Source organism: Eretmochelys imbricata, chromosome 6 (assembly GCF_965152235.1).
Source record: "Eretmochelys imbricata isolate rEreImb1 chromosome 6, rEreImb1.hap1, whole genome shotgun sequence".
Lineage (NCBI taxonomy): Eukaryota > Metazoa > Chordata > Testudines > Cheloniidae > Eretmochelys > Eretmochelys imbricata.
Window position 1 is genome coordinate 102,853,160 of NC_135577.1, and position 21,037 is coordinate 102,874,196.

General features: G+C 43.3%; 1 protein-coding gene across 1 annotated transcript in view; it reads right to left on the reverse strand.

The window, feature by feature from the left end:
- Positions 1–20,594, reverse strand: part of FBLN5 (fibulin 5) — a 59,763-nt gene extending 39,169 nt beyond the window's left edge. Inside the window, exons 1-4 of the mRNA XM_077820405.1 lie at positions 20,569–20,594; positions 18,327–18,381; positions 15,391–15,442; positions 14,026–14,256 (exon numbers count right to left, since the gene is read on the reverse strand). Coding sequence (XP_077676531.1) covers positions 14,026–14,256; positions 15,391–15,442; positions 18,327–18,381; positions 20,569–20,594 — 364 coding nt within the window. The remainder of the gene's footprint in view (positions 1–14,025; positions 14,257–15,390; positions 15,443–18,326; positions 18,382–20,568) is intronic.
- Positions 20,595–21,037: the final 443 nt, after the last annotated feature.

Consider the following 21,037-nt stretch of genomic DNA (forward strand, 5'->3'; position numbering starts at 1 on the left):
GCTATTATCCATTCAAATAGATTGATTATGCATGTACACAGAGTATACTGTGAAACTTTTGACACTATACAAAAATCAGTTATAAGGGATCGTGAAAGATCCGTTACTCTAACGAATCCGTCCTATTCAGCAGCAATACTTAGGGATGGTCCACACTACTGAGTTAACTCAGCTTAACTACATCACTCAGGTCTGTGAAAAATGTCACACCCTGTATGATGTAGTTAATCTGACCTAAACACTGCTAGGTCAACACAGAGGTTCTCAAACTTATTTGATTGTGCCCCCCTCCTTTGTGTCTGTAGTGGTTTTTTGATAACATGATAGCTAAGACACAATGGCTGACATGTTTTGAAACCTTAGCTCCACTGAAATCAATGGCAAAACTTCCATTGCACTTCAATGGGGCCAGGATTTCACCCCTAGTGTAGACAGGGCAGTTTGCCAATTTAACACCTTTTAGCTGATTTAAGAGAACCCTACGTTTCAGAACCTTTGTCCTAGTGTGGACAAACTCTCTGTACCTCAATTCATCCCTTCATAGAAAGAGAAAACACAACCTTCTTCATCCCACAGGAGTTGTGAGGCATATTTGGTAAATATTTATAAAGCACTTTGAGATGAAAAGTGCTAAGTGTTGGCATCATTGTATTTTGTCTTTCATTCAAAGATCTCAAAGAGCTTCCACACGTGAGCCTGAGATTTTAGTGAAAAGAAAAGGAGTACTTGTGGCACCTTAGAGACTAACCAATTTATTCGAGCATAAGCTTTCATGAGCTACAGCTCACTTCATTGGATGTAGCTCATGAAAGCTTATGCTCAAATAAATTGGTTAGTCTCTAAGGTGCCACAAGTACTCCTTTTCTTTTTGCGAATACAGACTAACACGGCTATTACTCTGAAACCTGATATTTTAGTAAATCTCAGTTCGCGGATGTTCCATGATAACTTCAGGACATTTCAATTTCATATCATCTCCAGAACTAAAATGCATTTCACATGTTCTGCTTGGCCATTGGTGGGGGATCTTTGAAACTGGGCACAGACTGGTTGGCAGCTATTTAAATTTACAAGGTTTTCTACAGTCCACTTATATGTTTATATGTCAAAGTTGTCTGGCTTCAAATTTAGCCTGAGACTTTCAGAATTGCCATGGGGATTTGGACATCCAATCCCCATCCATTTTAATGGAAACTGGGCATCAAACTCCTTAGGTTTTCCACCCTAAAAATCTGTATTATGTTTTAAAATTACTCCTGACAACACTTTAACAATAACACTGCACATATAGCACCTTCCTTCTGAGAAGCTCAAAGCCCTTTGAAAATATAAATGGGCCAATTTCTGAAGTCTTTACTCAGACAAAAAATTCATTTACTTTAACAAGAGTTTTACTTGATAAGCACAGAGTATGAATGGAATAATTGTTTTGGTATTTAGCTTCACAAAACTACACCACCAAATGCAAGGACTGCAATTGGCTACTGGGTTAAAGTCCCAGCTGCAATGCTCAGTGATCCACGAGCTGGGTTTATTGTTGGGCTCATCCCCCATGCATAAATTAGCATAGCCTCGAAGCTGCTCTAAGATGGGAATCTTTGCAGCTGGGCATAAGGGGATGTTACAACAGCTGGGGATTGCCAGAGACTGCAGTGCTCCAAGAACACCTCATTCCCTCTGACCTAGCTCCTACACTAGAGGCTGTGAGGAGTGGACATTGGGATTCCTCTTACACAAGAATACTCCTTAGTTAGCCACTTAGGCCAGCTTTAACAGTGGCAGAAATCTGATTTAGAGTGGACTATAATCTGGCCCAATAAGTATATAAGTTCTTTAAATGTGGAGGCTATAAAACCTGATCGTGCGCGATGAACCTTTTCTCCAGTCTCAGATTTAAAAAAGTAATTAAAAAAACATCGTCCCTATGCTTCTCCATTACCATCAGTGGTTGGAAGTACTTTCTGTTCTGTGATGTGAAACCTCCGTGCATGCAATATAATTTTTTGCTGCCATGTGATATTGTAACTTGCTGTGCATCCCAAGGCTCCTCTTCACCTAACTGCCTTCCAGAGGCGGCAGAAGCTTGCTTTCAATGGGGGTGGGTGGGAAAAAGGGCTGAGATGCATATTTAGGGTATAGGCCCTGGGAGGGAGCAGAGGGTAGCAGTGGAGGTAGTGGAGGGAGGAAGATAGGGCATTGGGGAATCTGGGGGACCTCAGATAACTCCCCACAAAGCCCCACCTCCCTATTATTTGTGCCCAGCGCCTGCTCCCCACAGGGGGCTCTGCTGTCTCAACTGCCTGCTTCCCAACCCTCAATGTCACCCGGCTTTGGGTCCTTCCTCGGCTCCCAGCAGCTCCCTCCCCAGTCCTGGCTGCAGTGTCTCCGGCTTCATCCACACTGACCCACAACTGAGCACCTCTGCCTGTGCCCAGCCCACTTAGATGATGTTCTGCAGCAACAGGGAGGGGGAGGAGCTGCCTGGCCCAAGACCAACTCCTCCCACTGGGCACTGGCACCAAGGCCCCACTCACCCCAATTCCTATTTGCTCCATCCCCAGCCCAACACACAGGCAGGGGCAGCAACATAGTTCAGCCCCCAAAATATTTCCAAATGGAGGTGCTAGGCCCTACCTCCAGCCCTGGTTCTGCCCTTCTGCTGCCTCCTACTGTCCCTTCCATTAAATAGGTGTCGTTTTGGATTCTCCTTCCCTCCCCTACATATATTTGTCCAGGTTGAATTTCCTTTTGTTAATTTCTTGCCCATAGGAAGGAAAGTGTAACACCTCTTTATAGGTATGTCTGCGCTGCATTTTAAAACCCAAGGCAGCAAGTCTTAGAGCCCAGGGCTACAGACTCAGGTTTGCCAAGCTTGTACTATGGCACTGAAACCAGCTGTGTAGATGTCTGGGCTCATGCTGGAGCTGGGACTCGGAAGCCAAGGGATGGGGAGGGAGCTTCAGAGCCCCAGCTCCAGTCCAAGCCACAACATCTACACAGCTGTAAACCCGAGCTCCGAGACTCACTGCTGCAGGTTCCAATACACCGTGTAGATGTACCCTAAGTCTCTCTGGGTTATTCCCCTGCCCACAGTGTAGTTCACAAAACCTTCCCATTTAGCGTGATCTGCAGATACAGGACCTGAGCCAGTGCCAAGGGAAAGACTCCCCTTGACTTAAGCACTGACCAATGCTGCAGCTACCCCAGGAAATAAAAAACAGCAGCAGTACATGTCGTGACTGAGGCTGTAGGAACTTTCAGCGAAGTGGAGGCTATCGGCTGTGTGCCTTTAGCAGATCCAAAGACTCACAAATGTACACACGCTGTAGAAGACGACCGCCAGCCATTCAAATGCCATATTTACAGCGATGTGCTGTTCGATCAATGACTAATAGGATTCCCTCTGGAGTGTGGAGCCAGCTGCAAATAATCCCAGCAACAGTGATACACAGCAATATTAGACTGGAGGAATATGACCACGGGCTGAGGATGTCCAATAAAACCATTCTGAAATCAGTGAACACTCTTTTCCACATAATTAATGAAGATATTAAATAAGATCAGACTTGATAATGGTCCCTGCAGCACCCCACTAGAAACCTCTCTCTACTCAGGTCATTGCCAAGTATCATTATCCTTTGTTTATAGCCCTTCAGCAAGCTTTCAACCCATGTGTCAGAGTTTATGTTCAAGCTAATACTAATTTGAATTAGTATTTCATAATACTGTATCAAATGCTTTACCTAATTCATCTATGGTGTAACTCCATTGGCTTCAGTGGAATTATAGCAGGGATGAATTTGGCCTGTTTTATATTAAATTATCTATCCCTCTTCTCCAGTACCATAGGCCCTATCTGTCTATCTGAGGTACTGATATGGTCCTCCTCACAACAGGATCTGAGTGCCTTACAATCTTTATTGTATTTAACCTCACAACACCTGTGTGAGGTAGGGAACTCTTATCCCCATTATACAGATGGGGGAACTGAGGCATGGGCCAAGATTGTCAGAAATGGCTAGTGATTTGGGGGTGCCTAAATTGGGACACCTTCCAAAGGCCTGATTTTTCAGAAGTTCTGAGCACCTGCCCTCCGAAAATCTGGCCCCTTTAAGGTGTTAGTGTTGAATATCTGAAAATCTTGGTCTAAGTGACATGCCCAAGGTAACACAGGAAGTCTATGGCAGAGCAGGGATTTGACTCTGTCTCTCCTAGGCTAATGCCCTAACCACTGGACAGTCCTTCCTCCATGTGCCATTGTGCTCCCTTACATGACAGGAAACCTACAACCATAGATCATGGCTGTGGGAACGAGATACCAATTAGAGGCTTGTTGGGGCAAGACTGAGTAGGGACTTCTGGGTTTGACCCTTTGTTCCTGCTAGGCAGCCCCTTCAGCCCACAGCTGGAATACTAATCGGTATTCTACTGAACAGAGCTGGGACAGTGTAGACCTCATGCATGTGCTAGTAAATTTATTTTCTTTAAAACTTTCTCACATCTCTTAAGTAATAAAGTGGGAAACCAGCGAACTGGTGGATGAAAAGGTTAGAGCATATTAGCCTCCACGCAACATAAGGCAGCTCTTATTTTTCTGCATTGCAGCTTCCTCATGGCCTCTTGAGTCCTAGGGACAAAACACAAGAGCAACGCCAGCACGTTTACTCTGCCTATACAGTCTGGCACGGCACATGGCTGAGCTGGCAGATTTACATTTGTGAAAGAGCCATTTCATATTTCTATATATTTTGGCCAAACATCTCGATTGTGACATATAAACTCTGGCCAATTTCAGCCTAGAGCCAAATGGAGAGAAACGAAGCTGACCCAAGAAATATAAGCCAGGAGCCAAGAACAACAATGACTTTCATGTCATGAAGAATCCTGCCATCTCTAGGCACTACAGACACACAGCGTTATGCAGGGCTGAGCACTGCATTGATACTACAATGAAAATGAATAAGGCTTTCAGTATGTTTCAGACTGAAGTAACCCATGTTATGCTGCTGGAGAGGAGAGAGAGAGAGATTTGTTCAGGAAACATGGAAGCCCTCAGGTCTCAATGGAATGTTATGCATGGACTATTGGCCAGAGTCAAGTTAGAAAATGGAGAGAGGAACAAGTCCCAGACTTGATGGATTGGAGAAGAAAGACTCAGGCAGATCTTCCAAGATCAAGTCATGACTTCAAGAAAAAGAAATGCTGTAATTGGTTGGCCAGAATGACCTGTTCATTCTTTTACTTTAAGAGCTAGCCCATAAAGCAGCGTTCATTTAATCCACTCCCAGAGCAGACAGAATTAATCGGCACATTCTGACTTTAACTGACTTGGCCCTATTGAAATCTCTGGAAGTGAGAGAAAAGTAAGAGATACTGAAGGCAAACAGCCTTGCAGTCGCACATATTAAATTAGGGATTCACAAAGAGTATAAGGAATCGATTAGAGATTAACAATGTGGGTCAAATCCTGCCCTGACTGACGCAGTGCTCAGCATGTCCTCTGCTGCAGGAAAAGACATGGTGGGCTTGGGCATCAAAATGCTACTCCTCTCAATTGAAGCTGGTGTAACCTCCCACTGGCCAATTGCAGCATACAAGCTGCTCAGTTGGGAGTCTAAAGATAGGTGACCCCTGACTCACAGATCATGCTCACTTGAGGCCATGGCATGCAAGCCAACATACTAGCCAGCACTGTGCAGAGGTTATCCCTTGCACACTGTCCAGCACTGTGGAAAGGATCTGATCTGCAGCTTGCCTGGGGCAGGGGAAATAGGTTCCCTGAGATGTCCGCACCTGATATGTCAATGCATCATACAGCAAGGTGACTCTGGAGCTTGCAAGGGGAGAACAGGGAGTAACGAAGAAAAACAGATTCTGATGAGATTGAGAGTTCCCAGTTATGGGGATGTGAACCTGGCTGTGACAGGATCCCTGTTTACATAGGGAAGTGCACATGCCCAACTGCCCCATATGTGCTTACAAAGCTGGGCCTGCCCAGCCTGAGTGCAGGGTCCCTTGTTGTATGCTGTGGAGTGACACCTCCCCTTTCAACCAGGGTCCCACACTCTCCTTGGTTTCATTTTGTCCTGCTCCTCAGCAGGTTCAGAAAGCAGCTCTAGCGCCCACAACCAGGTCCCCACCAACATGCTAAAAAACCCCCCAAAACTTTTAGTCACCCACCCAATAAGCAGCTAAAAAAACTGCTATAAACAGATGCAACTCAGCAATCACAAGGAGTAGCTCCAATTAACCTAAAGAAGGGCCCCGTTGTGATAACTGGGCCAACCAATTTACCTGAATTGTGACCTCAATTGTAAAAAATATACGGAAGGTCAAAAGATGTGACAATAACCTAGAGTAACACATGTTGATGGAACATAAGTCAAGCTGCTTTCAATAATGAATGTTATAAACCGATGAAAGAGAACCAGACAGAGACTAAATTAGTCAAAACCAAAAAGGCCACATTGACATGATTCAAGGGCTGTGTTGAAATCATGCTTGGTAAAAAAAGATGTGGAACTGGAAATTAATGGCCCAGAATTGGTGTGTCAGATATTAGGCCTAACTGTAGGACAAAATAGTGAGTAGTTGGGCTATTTCTCCCATCACTTCCTTTCTGGGTCCTTAAAGAAAGACTTGGGGAAAAAACGAAGGAAGAACAAACAGGGGCTACTGAAGAAAGTATCACCATCTTGGCTGCCACCTCCACCATCTCCCCGAACCCCAGGCCTTTGTCACTCTAATCCTGAGAGATGCCCTCACCAGACTGGGCCAGACAGAGGGACCCAGATGACACCACCACCTCAACTGCCTCCAGCTGAATCCCAACCATCTCCTGGGACAAAATGGGATCAGACTTTAACAGCAACAGCAACATATGCTGCAGAAGGAGAACAGCCCAGAACTTGGGGCTGCTTCAGCTCTGTATCCGGGCGGGGACACAGTGGCTTAGGCCCATGAATTGATTAAACTAACTCAGACTCACTGGGACAAATTTGGCTCCAAGATCCTGAAATCCTATTGAAGCCAACGGGAATCACACCCATATCTGAGAGTAGACTTTGGCCCTCTGACATCAAGATTCTCTTTAGCTGAAATGAGTTAATTTATGCTTCTGCTGCTGGTGTGTTATTTTAGCGTCTCTCCCCACATCATCACACATCAGTACAATTAGTCAGTGATGTTAGAAAGGCACTGAGATGCAGGATGATATACTCTTGGGGGGAGGGATAGCTCAGTGGTTTGAGCATTGGCCTGCTAAACCCAGGATTGTGAGTTCAATCCTTGAGGGGGGCCATTTAGGGATCTGGGGCAAAAGCAGATTGGTCCTGCTTTGAGCAGGGGGTTGGACTAGATGACCTCCTGAGGTCCCTTCCAACCCTGATATTCTATGACTCTATGTTTACTATTACACTTCACCATCCCCAGACGGCCAGCTCTTTTTTTGCAGCATGTTCCAGAGATGCCAGTTTTCTTAGTTACATGAAGCTTTCTTGGCTCACTCAATATATTTCTTGGTTCTATATAAGGAGTTACTTCTTTCTATATAAGGAGTAACCTTCACACACACACACACACACACACACACACACACAGAGTGCTCCCCTGTGCTTTAACCACTAGACCATGCTCCTTCTGCACAGGGATTTATGGGGATGAAAATCTTAACCCCAGAGGGCTCAGTTTATGCCAGCACACACAGATGCTTGAACCATGGACTGATTCACACCATTGGGAGGCAGCTTTCACATAATTTCTTTCCCTTACAGGTTCCACTAGGGTCGGTGGGGGAGGGGAAGGAGGGGAATTAGCTGATGGGCAGGACTTCATAGACACCTTGCTGGTGCAGGATACTCAGGAGAAACACTGAATTATGCCCTTTCTCAAATAACACCCTCTCCCAGGCCACCCGCTCTTGCAACTGTGCTGGTGTAATGGCTGTCATCATTGCCAGCACTGAGGCTTGAACCAGAGCCCCACTGAGCTAAAACCACAGCTCTCTTGCTTCTGTCTGCTTTCCTTGATTCTTTCTCCTCTTCCACTCCTGGCTCCTCCCATTCGACAGATGTGTTAATGGGATAAAAAGTAAAAACAAAAGCCCATCCCTTTCAATTCTTTCTACAATGCCCCGAAGGATCTATACTTCAGGCATGTTTTAAAAATCATTGTAAATCAGGAAATGGTGGGGTGGAGTGAAGGGAAATTGGAAAGAACTCTCAGTTTATGAATGTATAATGCAAGAACATGGGCTCTAATTCCAATCCAGTCTTGCCAACAGTTCCTGGACTGAGTTCTTCTAACAAAAGGGGCATTATGATAGTTAAGCAGTCTACAATTTGAAAGGAAAAGAGTCAGAAATTATATAAATTAAAAGGGACACTGTCAGGTTAGAGCTCGTGGGTGAGATTGCTGTTTACACCAGTGCAAATAAAGTGCAGAGTGGGTGTAAATCATTCCCATTCTAAGTAGCAGGTTACACACACTTTTTACTGGTGTAATGAACACTGCATTTGCCAACCCCAAGGCCTGGTCTACACTTAGAATTTAGGTTGACAGAGCTACATCACTCAGAGGTATGAAAAATCCACACCCCTAAGCAACATAGCTGTGCTGACCTAACCACAGTGTAGATGTAGGTAGATGGACAGAAGAACGTCATCAGTCGGGGAGGTATTGTTCCTACACCGATGGAAAAACCCTTTCCATTGGTTTTGTCTGTGTGTACACACTATGGGGCTATGCTGGTATAATCACTGTAAAGTAGACATGCCCCAAGTGTTCAGAACCATGAGTCGGTCCCCAAAGAATCAGGAGGTTTAAAAATTACCACCACCACCACACTCTGGTATCGTTTTCTGTGCCAGGTGGTTTTTGAAACTTCAGGTGGCAATGGGTACTATTTTCCAGCTTTTCTCTACAACTATAAGGGCTAGAAACTTAACTTTTTTTAAATGAAAGCGGAGTATTTCTACACAACATCACCATTCCAGCAGCTGGGGCACACATAATGACTATACCAGATGAGGACAGATTCTCTGTTGCCCTGCTTGTCTTTCTAGAAAACAAATATCCTTCCCTGTGGTGCTAACAGCAGCTCTTAAGTGCTCTCAGTGTTAATAACCTAAGTTTTCATTTATTGTCTGTAAGCTGTCTGTTTCCCTTTGGGACAGGGTGCAGAAGCCCCATACCTAGACCAGCAGGGAAAGGGTTAACCCCTTCTGCCCTGTAAGTGGCAATAGCCGTTTCTTTCAAGTGCATGCAGGGTTCTTGTAGCTGTGTTAGTCCCTGGATATTAGGGACACAGGGTAGGTGATTGTCTCCGTCTTTTATTGAACCATCGTCTGTTGGTGAGAGAGAGACATTTTCAAAAGACTCTCAGGAGGGGAGGCAGAAGCAGTACATACTATAAGAGGGGCTGCTTTTCACCCAGTGCAAGAGGATCTACAGGGAGGCTCTCTGGCTGCAGGATTGTGGGCGAGGACTGCGTTAGGACTGAGGAGAGCCAAGCAGTGGCAGGACTGGGGAAGGAATCTGTTCACCTTGCTCCTGTGACTCTGGCCAGAAAGGATGAGGCCTGGAGGGCTAGAAAGGGATGGATTCTTTGTGAACTCTTCCTGACCAGGCGACGAACTACTTATGTTTATCTTTAGCTATGTTGGAATAAATCAGCCCCTCGGAGGGGGAATATTATTTGAACCACCTGGGGTGTGCATTCCTTAGAGAGTCAAGGCAAATGGAGGGTTGGCTGGCCAACCAGTTACCAGGAGGGGATAGACAGACCCACTCACAATGTTCTTGCATTTCTCTCAGCTCGGATAGTGAAAACAGGTTTGTCAGGGAATGGTTCATTCATTAAAAAGAATGTTTGCACTGGAATTTAAAAAAAGAAAAGTAAAGATTTCTATTGCATTAGTTTGGCAAAAGGGTATCTTATAAATCCTAAATGTGATCTGAGAGAGTTTCTATAGCCTACGCTCCATAGAACAGGTGGGCGCTAGGCTACCTCCGCTCCCATTGAATTCAAAGGCCAAAAGTCCCATGGACCTCAATAGAAGTAGTTTGGCTGGTAGTGAGAACGTTTGAAAACTTCATTGTAAAAGGCTGTCCGAGGTTTTTATGGGGCTAGAACGTTGACATGTGGGGAAGGGCGGGGGCAGCTTGAAGGGTCATTGACACTGGCAGTTGTTTTTATGGCTCAGGCATCCCTTTGGTTCAGCATTTCTTGTGTATGCCTGGTGAAATTCACCCCTATGCAGAGGGTCAGAACAAGGCCAATCCATTACTTAAACCCTGAGCGCAAGGGTGAACTTTTCCTCCATAAAATACAGTGTTCTGGCTGTAGAAGAAATACTAAAATGGGCCCTACGGTTACAGCAGAGGAACTTACAGATGCTACAGCAAAGCGTGACAATTTTCTATACTGTCTGCTTAGGTGCCTACCGTTCCCATCTCAGGGAAGTGAAACACAAATTGTCTCTAGAGCATTTCACTAAATAAACACACAGTTTAAAACAAAGTCGAACCCAGTGGAGACCCAATGGCTGTGGCCAGGTCTTGTTTTCTTTCTTTAAGCTTTATTCTTTGTCCTCTTACACAAACACTATTATCTGCCTCAGTTCAAACCTGATGGGGAGGTTCAGAAAATGCTTCCAGCTCATTGTGATTCTGATGGGCCACTCTCCATCTTTTCCCAGCTATTACCTGGTCGGTGGTTGCATTCAGCACAGTCTCCCCTAGCAATTAATTGCTGTAGTCACAACTCCAGGTGGCTCTACTGGAATGGTGCGGATTGAAAGAAGCATTGGCCTTCATAGTTCTAAAAGCCCCTACAGGAACCATTATGTGCATGGGCTTGCAAGTCCCACTCGGAAGGTTTAATAATCCTACCCACTTTGATTTTTAGGGATGGGTGTGAACATAGCAGAAAGGACGGCCCAAAATTTCAGAGTGGGAAGTGAGATCCTTTTTTGTGCCCTCCAATTCCAGCACTTACTTTTAATTTTAACTGTTGCACTTACTGGCCCATCTACATCAAAGATAGGAAAATACAAAACATTCCCAGAAGTCTCCAAACTGACATACATCATAAATGATGTGAATTGATTCAGTAGGGTCAGTCGGACTAGTTAATACTATACTTAACTCACAACACCTGTCATCTAAGGATTTCAAAACAGTTTGCAAAATATTAATGAATTAAACTTCACAACATCAATTATTATTACAGCTGGTTGGAAAATGGGTTTTCCCCCCATGAAAAATTTAATTTTTTGGCAAAAATTCAAATACAAAAAAATTTCTGCAAAAATCCAGAAATATTTTGTCTGAAAACCAAAATGTATTGATTCAGAAATGCTTCCCTTATGAGAATTGTCATTTGGATGCCTGAAGTTCCCATTCTTGGATTCACCAAGGGCAAGTCATGCCTGACTAAATCTAATTGCCTTCTATGACAAGATAACTGGCTCTGTGGATGAGGGGAAAGCGGTGGACGTGTTGTTCTTTGACTTTAGCAAAGCTTTTGACACGGTCTCCCACAGTATTCTTGTCAGCAAGTTAAAGAAGTATGGGCTGGATGAATGGACTATAAGGTGGATAGAAAGCTGGCTAGATTGTCGGGCTCAACGGGTAGTGATCAATGGCTCCATGTCTAGTTGGCAGCCGGTATCAAGTGGAGTGCCCCAAGGGTCGGTCCTGGGGCCGGTTTTGTTCAATATCTTCATAAATGATCTGGAGGATGGTGTGGATTGCACCCTCAGCAAGTTTGCAGATGACACTAACCTGGGAGGAGAGTTAGATATGCTGGAGGGTAGGGATAGGATACAGAGGGACCTAGACAAATTAGAGGATTGGGCCAAAAGAAATCTGATGAGGTTCAACAAGGATGAGTGCAGAATCCTGCACTTAGGACGGAAGAATCCCATGTACCGCTACAGACTAGGGACCGAATGGCTCGGCAGCAGTTCTGCAGAAAAGGACCTAGGGGTCACAGTGGATGAGAAGCTGGATATGAGTCAACAGTGTGCCCTTGTTGCCAAGAAGGCCAATGGCATTTTGGGATGTATATGTAGGGGCATTGCCAGCAGATCGAGGGACGTGATCGTTCCCCTCTATTCGACACTGGTGAGGCCTCATCTGGAGTACTGTGTCCAGTTTTGGGCCTCACACTACAAGAAGGATGTGGAAAAATTGGAGAGAGTCCAGCGGAGGGCAACAAAAATGATTCGGGGACTGAAACACATGACTTATGAGGAGAGGCTGAGGGAACTGGGATTATTTAGTCTGCGGAAGAGAAGAATGAGGGGAGATTTGATAGCTGCTTTCAACTTAGGTTGGATATTAGGAAAAACTTTTTCACTAGGAGGGTGGTGAAACACTGGAATGCATTACCTAGGGAGGTGGTGGAATCTCCTTCCTTAGAGGCTTTTAAGGTCAGGGGTGACAAAGCCCTGGCTGGGATGATTTAGTTGGGGATTGGTCCTGCTTTGAGCAGGGGGGTGGACTAGATGACCTCCTAAGGTCCCTTCCAACCCTGATATTCTATAATTCTATGATTCTTCTCTATTGGCTGGTCAGACTACATTTCCCATCATGGATTTCCCCTCTTAGAGAGAGGAGGCAGTGCATCATGGGAGTCCCTGGCTGTGGTGAATCTAGGGGTTCAGTTATATCTCCCATGAGAAGAACAGGGGCATGAGGAAATTGAACTACGACTCCTACGAGGCATTGCAGCAGCATATCCAAATACAAATATTTCAGGATTTGGGCATTCAGTTTTTCAATGAAAAAAATATTCTTCTGTGGAAAGCAGACATTTTCATGAAAAAAATCATTTTGTTGAAAACCCAAATTTTCTAACAGTTTTGACGGAAAATTTTCAACTTCTTGTCTCCATTTTACATGTGGGATAACTGAGGTGCAGCAGAAGATAGTGGTTGCACATTGAGTCAATGACAGAGGCTGAACCCATAACTCCTGCACTACAGAACACTTGGAGCCTGAGTGTGATCTCACTGATACCAGTTTATCACCAAAGTAACTCTGCTGATTAGCGGCATTATGTCTGATACACCTATGTCAGTTTAGAATTTGGCTTGCAAGCTGTACTCTTAAAGCTAGAAAAAACAAACAAACAAAAATGGTTGTGATTCTTTCTCACTTAAACTGATGTAAATCAGGAGTAATTCCATGGATAGCAAGCATCATAGCTAGGTAAAAGTAGTGTGTGTGGGGTCAGAATCAAGCCCAAAAGATGCACCTCTAGAAAAGCTACAAAACAGAGAAAACAGTAAGAATAGTTATTTATTATTTGTGTTACAGGATCCACATTCTATTGGGGCAGGGACTGTTTCTTACTGTATGTTTGTACAGTGTTTAGTACCGTGGGGCCCACTTTTAGTTGAGGCCTTTAGGCATTAAAGTTATCCTAGTACTAATACTAGTTTTAGGCACTATACATACATATAGTAAGAGACAGTCCCTGTCCCAAAGAGCTTACAGTCTAAACAGACAAGGCAGACAAATGGTGGGGGAAAGGAAGTCTTATTATACCGATTCTACAGATGGGGATCTAAGGCCCAGAGGTTAGGAGACTTGCCCAAGGTCACACAGGAAGTCTGTGGCAGAGCTTGGAATTGAACCCAGAGCTCCCGAATCCCACTCCAGTTCTTTAAACACAGACCCTCCTTTCTCTCAAGGACAGACTCATGATAGTGGAAATACATATATTGTATGCACCAATAAATCACCTAACAGAGCCATCTTTCAAATCACCAGGATGGATTTTCATTTTTAAAGAAAATATGCAGACTGGAGAAAATACCTTTGCTTGCCCTGAACTAAGACCATACAAGAAGCATAACATATGTCCTTCTATGAGAAATGCTATAGTTCAAACACAAGTTATCAGGCTTCAAGCAAGAATTAGTGTGTGACATTGGCCTCAGTTATGCAGCAGGTTAGATTAGATTATCACAGCAATCCTTTCTAGCCTTAAAATATATAAAGTGTTCTGCTACTTACCAACACATTGGTTGTTTTCATCCATTTGGTAGCCAAACCGACACATCAGAGGTCTTGTAGCAGTGGGGTAGTTGGGAGCTGGTGGTGGTGGATAAATGTTTGAATAAGGATTCAGATATGGTGATCTATAAACTGGATTTGTTCGGGGAATGCATAAATAGCCACCATTCTGATTAACACACACCATATCTCCTCTACAGGCCTCAGAAATAGTCCGACATTCATCAATATCTGGAAGGATGTAGTAACAGAATGGCAATTAGATCAGCAATTTCCACAATTGGTCCTTAATGTGACACATGCACAGAACAGCACATATGATATGGTTTACTTGGGATTTTGCTGAATATGTGATACATGGCTTGTGCTAGGAAAAGCTTCCTTTGTGGAGTCTCACTTTGAAGTCAGCCCACATCATAACAGGAAACAGCACATATTTTCAACCTAGCATGTGTTCTACTTGTTCTACTTTACAATCAGGAAACAAACCACACTTTTCTTTTCTATAGACACTCCGTTTAAACACTGATTACACATTGCAAGAGCGTCCTACAGCCTGTTTCTCCTAATGGATCTGTCCAAGCCACAACATTCAGATCCAGATTTCAAAACACTGATGGTTTGGTTTGCCCAGCTGTGAAACTTGGATCCTGATCTGGGACTCCGCAGTGCCTCCCACACACAAAGTTTGAGATGTTCAAATCTGGGGATTTGATTCAGGTCTCTTTTTTGTTCTCACTGGGATTTTTTTTGTCTTGACCTTAGAAAGATGCAGAGAAATTATTAGGATCTGAGTATTTCCTTGGCTGGGAGGATGGAACTGCTAGGCAGCTTAGACAGGGCATCTCCATTTTTATGTTAATGTTTTTCTCTTACTATTTGTTAGCTTATAGAAGGTGCTATACTGACTGCCCCAGAGACTGAAGTCCTCTGTTCATCCACAGAAAAGATGGTGCACGGGCAAAGTGCAAGCTTCCCTGCACTGCCCCAAAGTGCACCTTAATTCTGAACTAGAGGGAGAGAGGAACTCTCCATGGCCTCCAGGCTGAAGCTGCCAAAAGTAGCAAGTAGTGGGTATTTATGATGCTGAACCCCTGTTCTCTGGCAACTAGACTGATCTCCCAAACTCTCGTTAACACAGCCATGAGAAAAGCTCTGCACTCAGTCTGAACAGTGACATTTTCATATTGAACGAATGATGAGAGTGAACAATTTCCAAAGGCTTGTGCATAATTGATATATATTTGCCAGACACTGAGAGCATCTCCTTCAGCCAAAATACACAGATAGTAGCACATGATTAATTTAACAAAGCCAGTGGGTCTGAACCCCAGTGTAAATGAATTGATTCAGTCAAAATCCTACCTAAGCATTGCCCAGAGGCACGGTCCAGGTCAAACCCGTTAGTGCATTGCTGCTAAAACAAGAAAAGAAAGGACACTCAGTGATTGTGAAATGGGATGATGACCCCCCCCCAAAAAAATCACATGATCATCTGGATTATTATTATAGTGTGATGTGTTCAGCATTGTACAGTATGCAAAAAATGAACAGAATCCCTTCGCCAAAGGACTGTGTCATGGCTCTCACATGGGAAGTCAGTAGGCTTTGAACTCCGAACTTTCAGCAGCACAGCACAGACCTCTTGCTTTAGCTCATGCAATAATTCTCTAAGCGGGTAGCAGTTGCAGGCGGTCATTCTCTAATGGAGAAACCAAAACTTAGTCTGCCAGTGGCTTAGTAGATAGGCCACTGGACTGGGACTTAGGAGAGCTGGGTTCAGTTTCTGGCTGTGCCACCAATCTGAGTGACCTTAGGCAAGTTGGTGTTGGTCCTGCTTTGAGAAGGGGGTTGGACTAGATGACCTCCTGAGGTCTCTTCCAACGGTAATATTCCATGATTCTATAAGTCACCTCCCCCTCGGTTTCTCAGTCTGTCAAATGGAAATAATGATACTGACCACCTGTTTTGTCAAGCACTTTAAGATCTATGGATGAAAAGTGCTTTATAAGATCTAGGAATTATTATTATATGTCTTGTTAGCACTTGTCTTGATGAGGAGAAAAGGTGTGTTGTTAAAAGTTGTTAGCCAACTCTAGTGTCGACAAGGCAATATATACTTTTAAACACATGCTAAGCTGGTTGAGTTGGAACCTAGGGTATAACTCTACCACCTTAGCACACACCTAGACTCGTTGCTAATATCACACCTTTAAATCCTACTGTAGACAAATTCTTAGCGGAAGCTTTTTTTCCAAGGGTGCAAGCTTTACAGCAGTCCCCTCACCCCCCCACACAGACCTTGAGCTGGGCTTGAACAGAGGTCTCTAGTATGCCAGCAGAGCCCTCTCCATATCAGCTACAGAAGTAACTCCTGTAGGGCCTCCTCCAAAGGCCAGAGAAGTCAGTTTAAAGGCAGCTATTGACTTCAATGGGTTTTGGATCAGTCCATCAGCTGGTAACAGTGGATCAGCCAGTAGAGGGGAGCATGACAGCCAATCTGTCAGTAGGTTACACTGACAGTGTAAGAAACAGGGACATCGAAAACAGGATGCACTGGAAGAACCAGAGAGCACAGGATGCACTGGAAGAACCAGGAGTACTTAGTGATGTTTTTCTTCTGGGCATCAAGGGAGAAGTGAGTTTTCTAAAAGTGTTTGAAATCAGTAGAAAATGTTGCCTTGGTGAGCTGGGAAGGGAAAGTGTCATGCATATTTGGTAGCAATGTAAACTGCAGGTGGGAGTGATAGAGTGGAATGAACAAGGCACTGAGACAGGCATTTTTAAGGGGGTTAAGGGGACAAGGAAGAAAATACATGAATGGTCATGTATCTACCCCTCCATCCACCCACAAGAACACTCCAGGCCATCACCTACAGTTACAGATCATGTGGTGGGGAATTCTGCCGGCACTTACTTTGACATTCTGAGATGTTTTAGCATCATCTGGAGGAAGCCAAAAGGTATTCTGATGGAGAGTCTATTTTCAGTCTGCCATGTAAAGAACATACATACTCTGTGTGCTTCGAACCTGTTCACCTAGCTACAGTGACATGCTTCACATCTTTTGGCTGTTGTCTATGTTGACTAGAGCTGGACGGGAAGTTTTAGATGAAAAATCTTTTAATCAAAAAAGGCCAATTAGTTAAAACAAACTGTGGGAATTAGGTTGGTTTCAACAAATGTCTTGTTTTGAAAAAAAAACTAAAAAAAAGTTTGACATTTTCAAAATGAAAGAGTTCCATTTTTCAGCTGGAAATGACTTTGTTTTGAACTTTAATTTATAGCAAAAAAAAAGTTTAAAAAAATTTAAAATGTCCAAATCAGAATGAAACATTTCAAAATTATAAAAAGAAAAAAAATTTCAATTGACTCAATCCAATTTTTTAAAATTTTATTTTCAGTTTGTAAAAATGTTTGATATTTCCACTTTTCATCCCAACTCAGGATGGGAAAAAAATTCAAAATCTCCAAAATTCTCACAGGATGGGAAAACTGTTTTTTGCCAGCTCTAATATTGGCAAAATATCAATATTAACAAGCCACATGCAGTCAACTGTCAATCTGACAGAGAAAAAAACCAACTAAATTTCAAACCCTTCTGTAAAAGGTATTTGGAAACACAGCCCTGAACAATATAGGACTATTACCTTCAAATCAGAGTCTAACATCTCTTTGATTCCCCGCCTAATTTACAGTGAATTTAATGCCCAGGAACATGAAGGACTAATAAAATTTGCTTGAGCCAGGCTTAATTCAGGCAGGAACTGTGTAAACTTCTTTATGCATCCCTACTAATGTAATATCCCTCAATCCTGAGCTCCAATGCTCCTGATATTCCCAGGAATTAGAATGAAGACTAGGATGACATCACCAGGCTCCCAAACCCATGGGTGAAAGGCCTAGGGCTGGACCCTGGAAGCTTTCCCCACACAGAATTCCCATTCAAATCAATGGGTGTTCCAAACATGGAGGGTTGTCCCTGGCAGAAGTCAGGACTCAAAGCTCCTTTGTGGGTACTTTTGCGCATTCATTTTCAAGGACCACTTAGTTCAGAGGCAGTGTCTGGTTTTCTTTGAGGCCTGTCTTTCTCCAAGAATTTCCTGCTGAGTTGACAGTCCACATTAGACTCCAGGATTCTGCTGGCTCCCATTCCTCCACGCTGAACCCTAGACCACATAGCTTCCTGTTCATCTAAGCCCCAGACCACAGATTTCCTATTCACCTGCTATCCAAGTAAGCCTCATGCTATGAAATGCTTTAGTGTAAGAAAGTATATGTTTTCGGTCTGCTCATCTCACCTGTGCTTTCCCAGGGTGTGTAAGGCAGGTGGCCAGCATGAAAACAGTCAGTATCCTGTAATATGCATAGAAAATAAGGTGTAAACATTTTGATGCACATGTTCATTTCACATATTTAGATATGAGGCCAAATTAATCTCTGGTGTAACTCCAGTGCACCCCCCCAGAGCCTTACTATAGATGAATTTGGCTGATGACATGTAACATTAAGTATATGGCCCAGATTAAGAACTCCATGAAGTCAGTGTTCTTACCCTGAACTTACATCAGTGAGATCAGAATCAGGCCCTAAATATCTGTAGCCTAATCCATGTCCTTTATTATAGGCTATACACAAGTCTTTCAAAGGGTAGGTTTATAATAGTCAGTGATAAAATTTTATCCCTCTGTGAATCTCAAAACCCTTCACAAGCATTAATTTAGTCTACAACATCTTTAGGAGTTAGGTAAGTATTATACACAATTTGCAGATGGATAAACTGAAGCACAAACCCCACTGAACAAGTCATTAGAGGGCTAGACCACGCTTCATCCCCAAGAAAGTACTCCAAATCAACCGATTTCCTAGGGTCAGATTCTGCCTCTTTACTCACACTGAGTATTATCTTGCTCTGCAAGTAGACACATTGTGCCAGATCAGCAGCTGATATAAACCAGTGTCTTCCGTGAAACCGTGCTGATTTACAGCAGCTGAGAGTCTGGCCAATGTATTTCCAAAGGACTTTTTGTAAAGCAAGTTACTTCTTGGTGACAGAATCTGGCCCTTAGTTATTAAATATTTGGCTATAGCTTGAGCCCTGATCTACAGGACTGGAAGTATGCTCTGACCATATAAATACCCTGGCCAAATCAAAGTGTTGGATATTAACTAGAGCCAGATTTAAATTTGGAAAGAACAATCAGAAATTTATTTTATTTTGTGTACTTTAATTTCAATGTTTTCCAGTTTCTTATACAAAGGTCCTTTTCAATACATTTTAGAGCCATGTCTTGTTTACACTGGAGACTATTACTGAATGTCTATAGCGAATACAGTATATTTAAAAAAACAACATGGGAAGCAGGAAAATTTTAGGTGGCCTCAGTTCTGCTACCTAAAGGAGCAGCCAACTTTCCCCGCAGGCTCTTTTAGCTCTGTCTGTGATTCGTAGAGCAAGTCAAGGTACTGAACGTGACCTAATAGATACATCAGACAAGACTACTCACAGACTGACAGGCACATTTTAAAACATCAGTATGTTTTAGTTGAGGAATAAGCACCGAAAAGTACACACAACCCCTAACATGGTTGTTCATGGTGCTGTGTAATGGGCAAATGTTACTTGTTTGGCAAATTTTGTAGGGACACAAACAGGCAAATTCTGTAAAGACTTTCCTCCCTAGAAATGGAGGTAATGCATTTAAGGCACTGTATCATCCATTTAGGACCGCATCTCTTTTATGGATCCCTTAAATCCTTTTGAGGGATAGAGCACATTTTCTCAAGCATGCACTGTGTACATTACTGCACATTAATTTTGTATATAGAAAGAGGAACAACAGAAGGAAATGAAAAGGTTTATCACTCTATGTTAAAAGTTCCTAATAGGGCTACTCTTTGTTGTACAGCAAAAATTCATATCTACTTACTGACAGTATCCACAGCTATATACATCCTTCAGTTTCAAGAATGAAGAGCCACTAGGTTCTTCTGAGTTATGGGGAAGGTGATAGAATACAGAGAATTTCCTGATGGTGGGTTTGGGCTGCAATCATACTTCAATTTACTTTACACTATCAGATCCCTCATCCCCCTGAGAATTATTAACAGGCATATAACACAACCCGAAAACATTGCTTTAAGCTGGTCCCGTTGGTTTAGTCAGCAGACAAAATGTTATAAAACAGCAATTAACTTCTGCAACCATGGCTAGTGAAGTTTAAATCAATTACTGTGAATCATATCTGCAGAGAAAGCAGCTGTGATTTTAGCCAGAAGACCCTTCACTGTAGCAATCCAGCATTCCCACAAGAGACAGATTTCTAAATGCAGAATATAGCACAGATCAAGACGGAAATTGCTAGGGACAGCACAGCTTTTATAACAAACAAAAAGAGCTTTACCCGATCTCTGATCATTAAGATCCTGTCTCTTTGCAAATGGCTTTAGTGAGTGAACTGGCACAGGGACTTGTAGCCACAGACGTTTTCCATGAGTAGGTTTCCATTCAGTGAGTAAAAAAGTTTGATGCACAGTACCTACCTCTTTACTTCTTGCATGTCCAACATTGGTTAGGAAAGATGGGGAAAAAAAAAGTCTGTACTGCTGAATAACTAAAAAATGTGTCTGAACATCGGCGTTTTGCTAGCACTTGAGTTCCTCAGTCATTTGTATTCCAAAGAATGAAATACCAAATAATAGACAGGGCAGGGAGAGGTCTGCTCCTCCTCAGACACTGGAGAGAATACAGCAAAAGCACCTGGTTTTGCTTAGTTCTCTTCTGTAATTCAGCATTAAACCAATTGGAGGAGGAATGTTAAAAATGAACACTTCATTTTCTAAGTATGTTAAACAATGCAAATGGGGGCCTCAGTCTGGGGACAGCTGGTTTAGATTACAGAGCTCACCAACTGGCTAGACTCCTCACAACAATCTTGAGGAGCCTGCCAGGATAAAAGACTCACAGCTTTAAGGAAAGCCTCTCCTACTGCAAACTTTACAAGTAAACGTG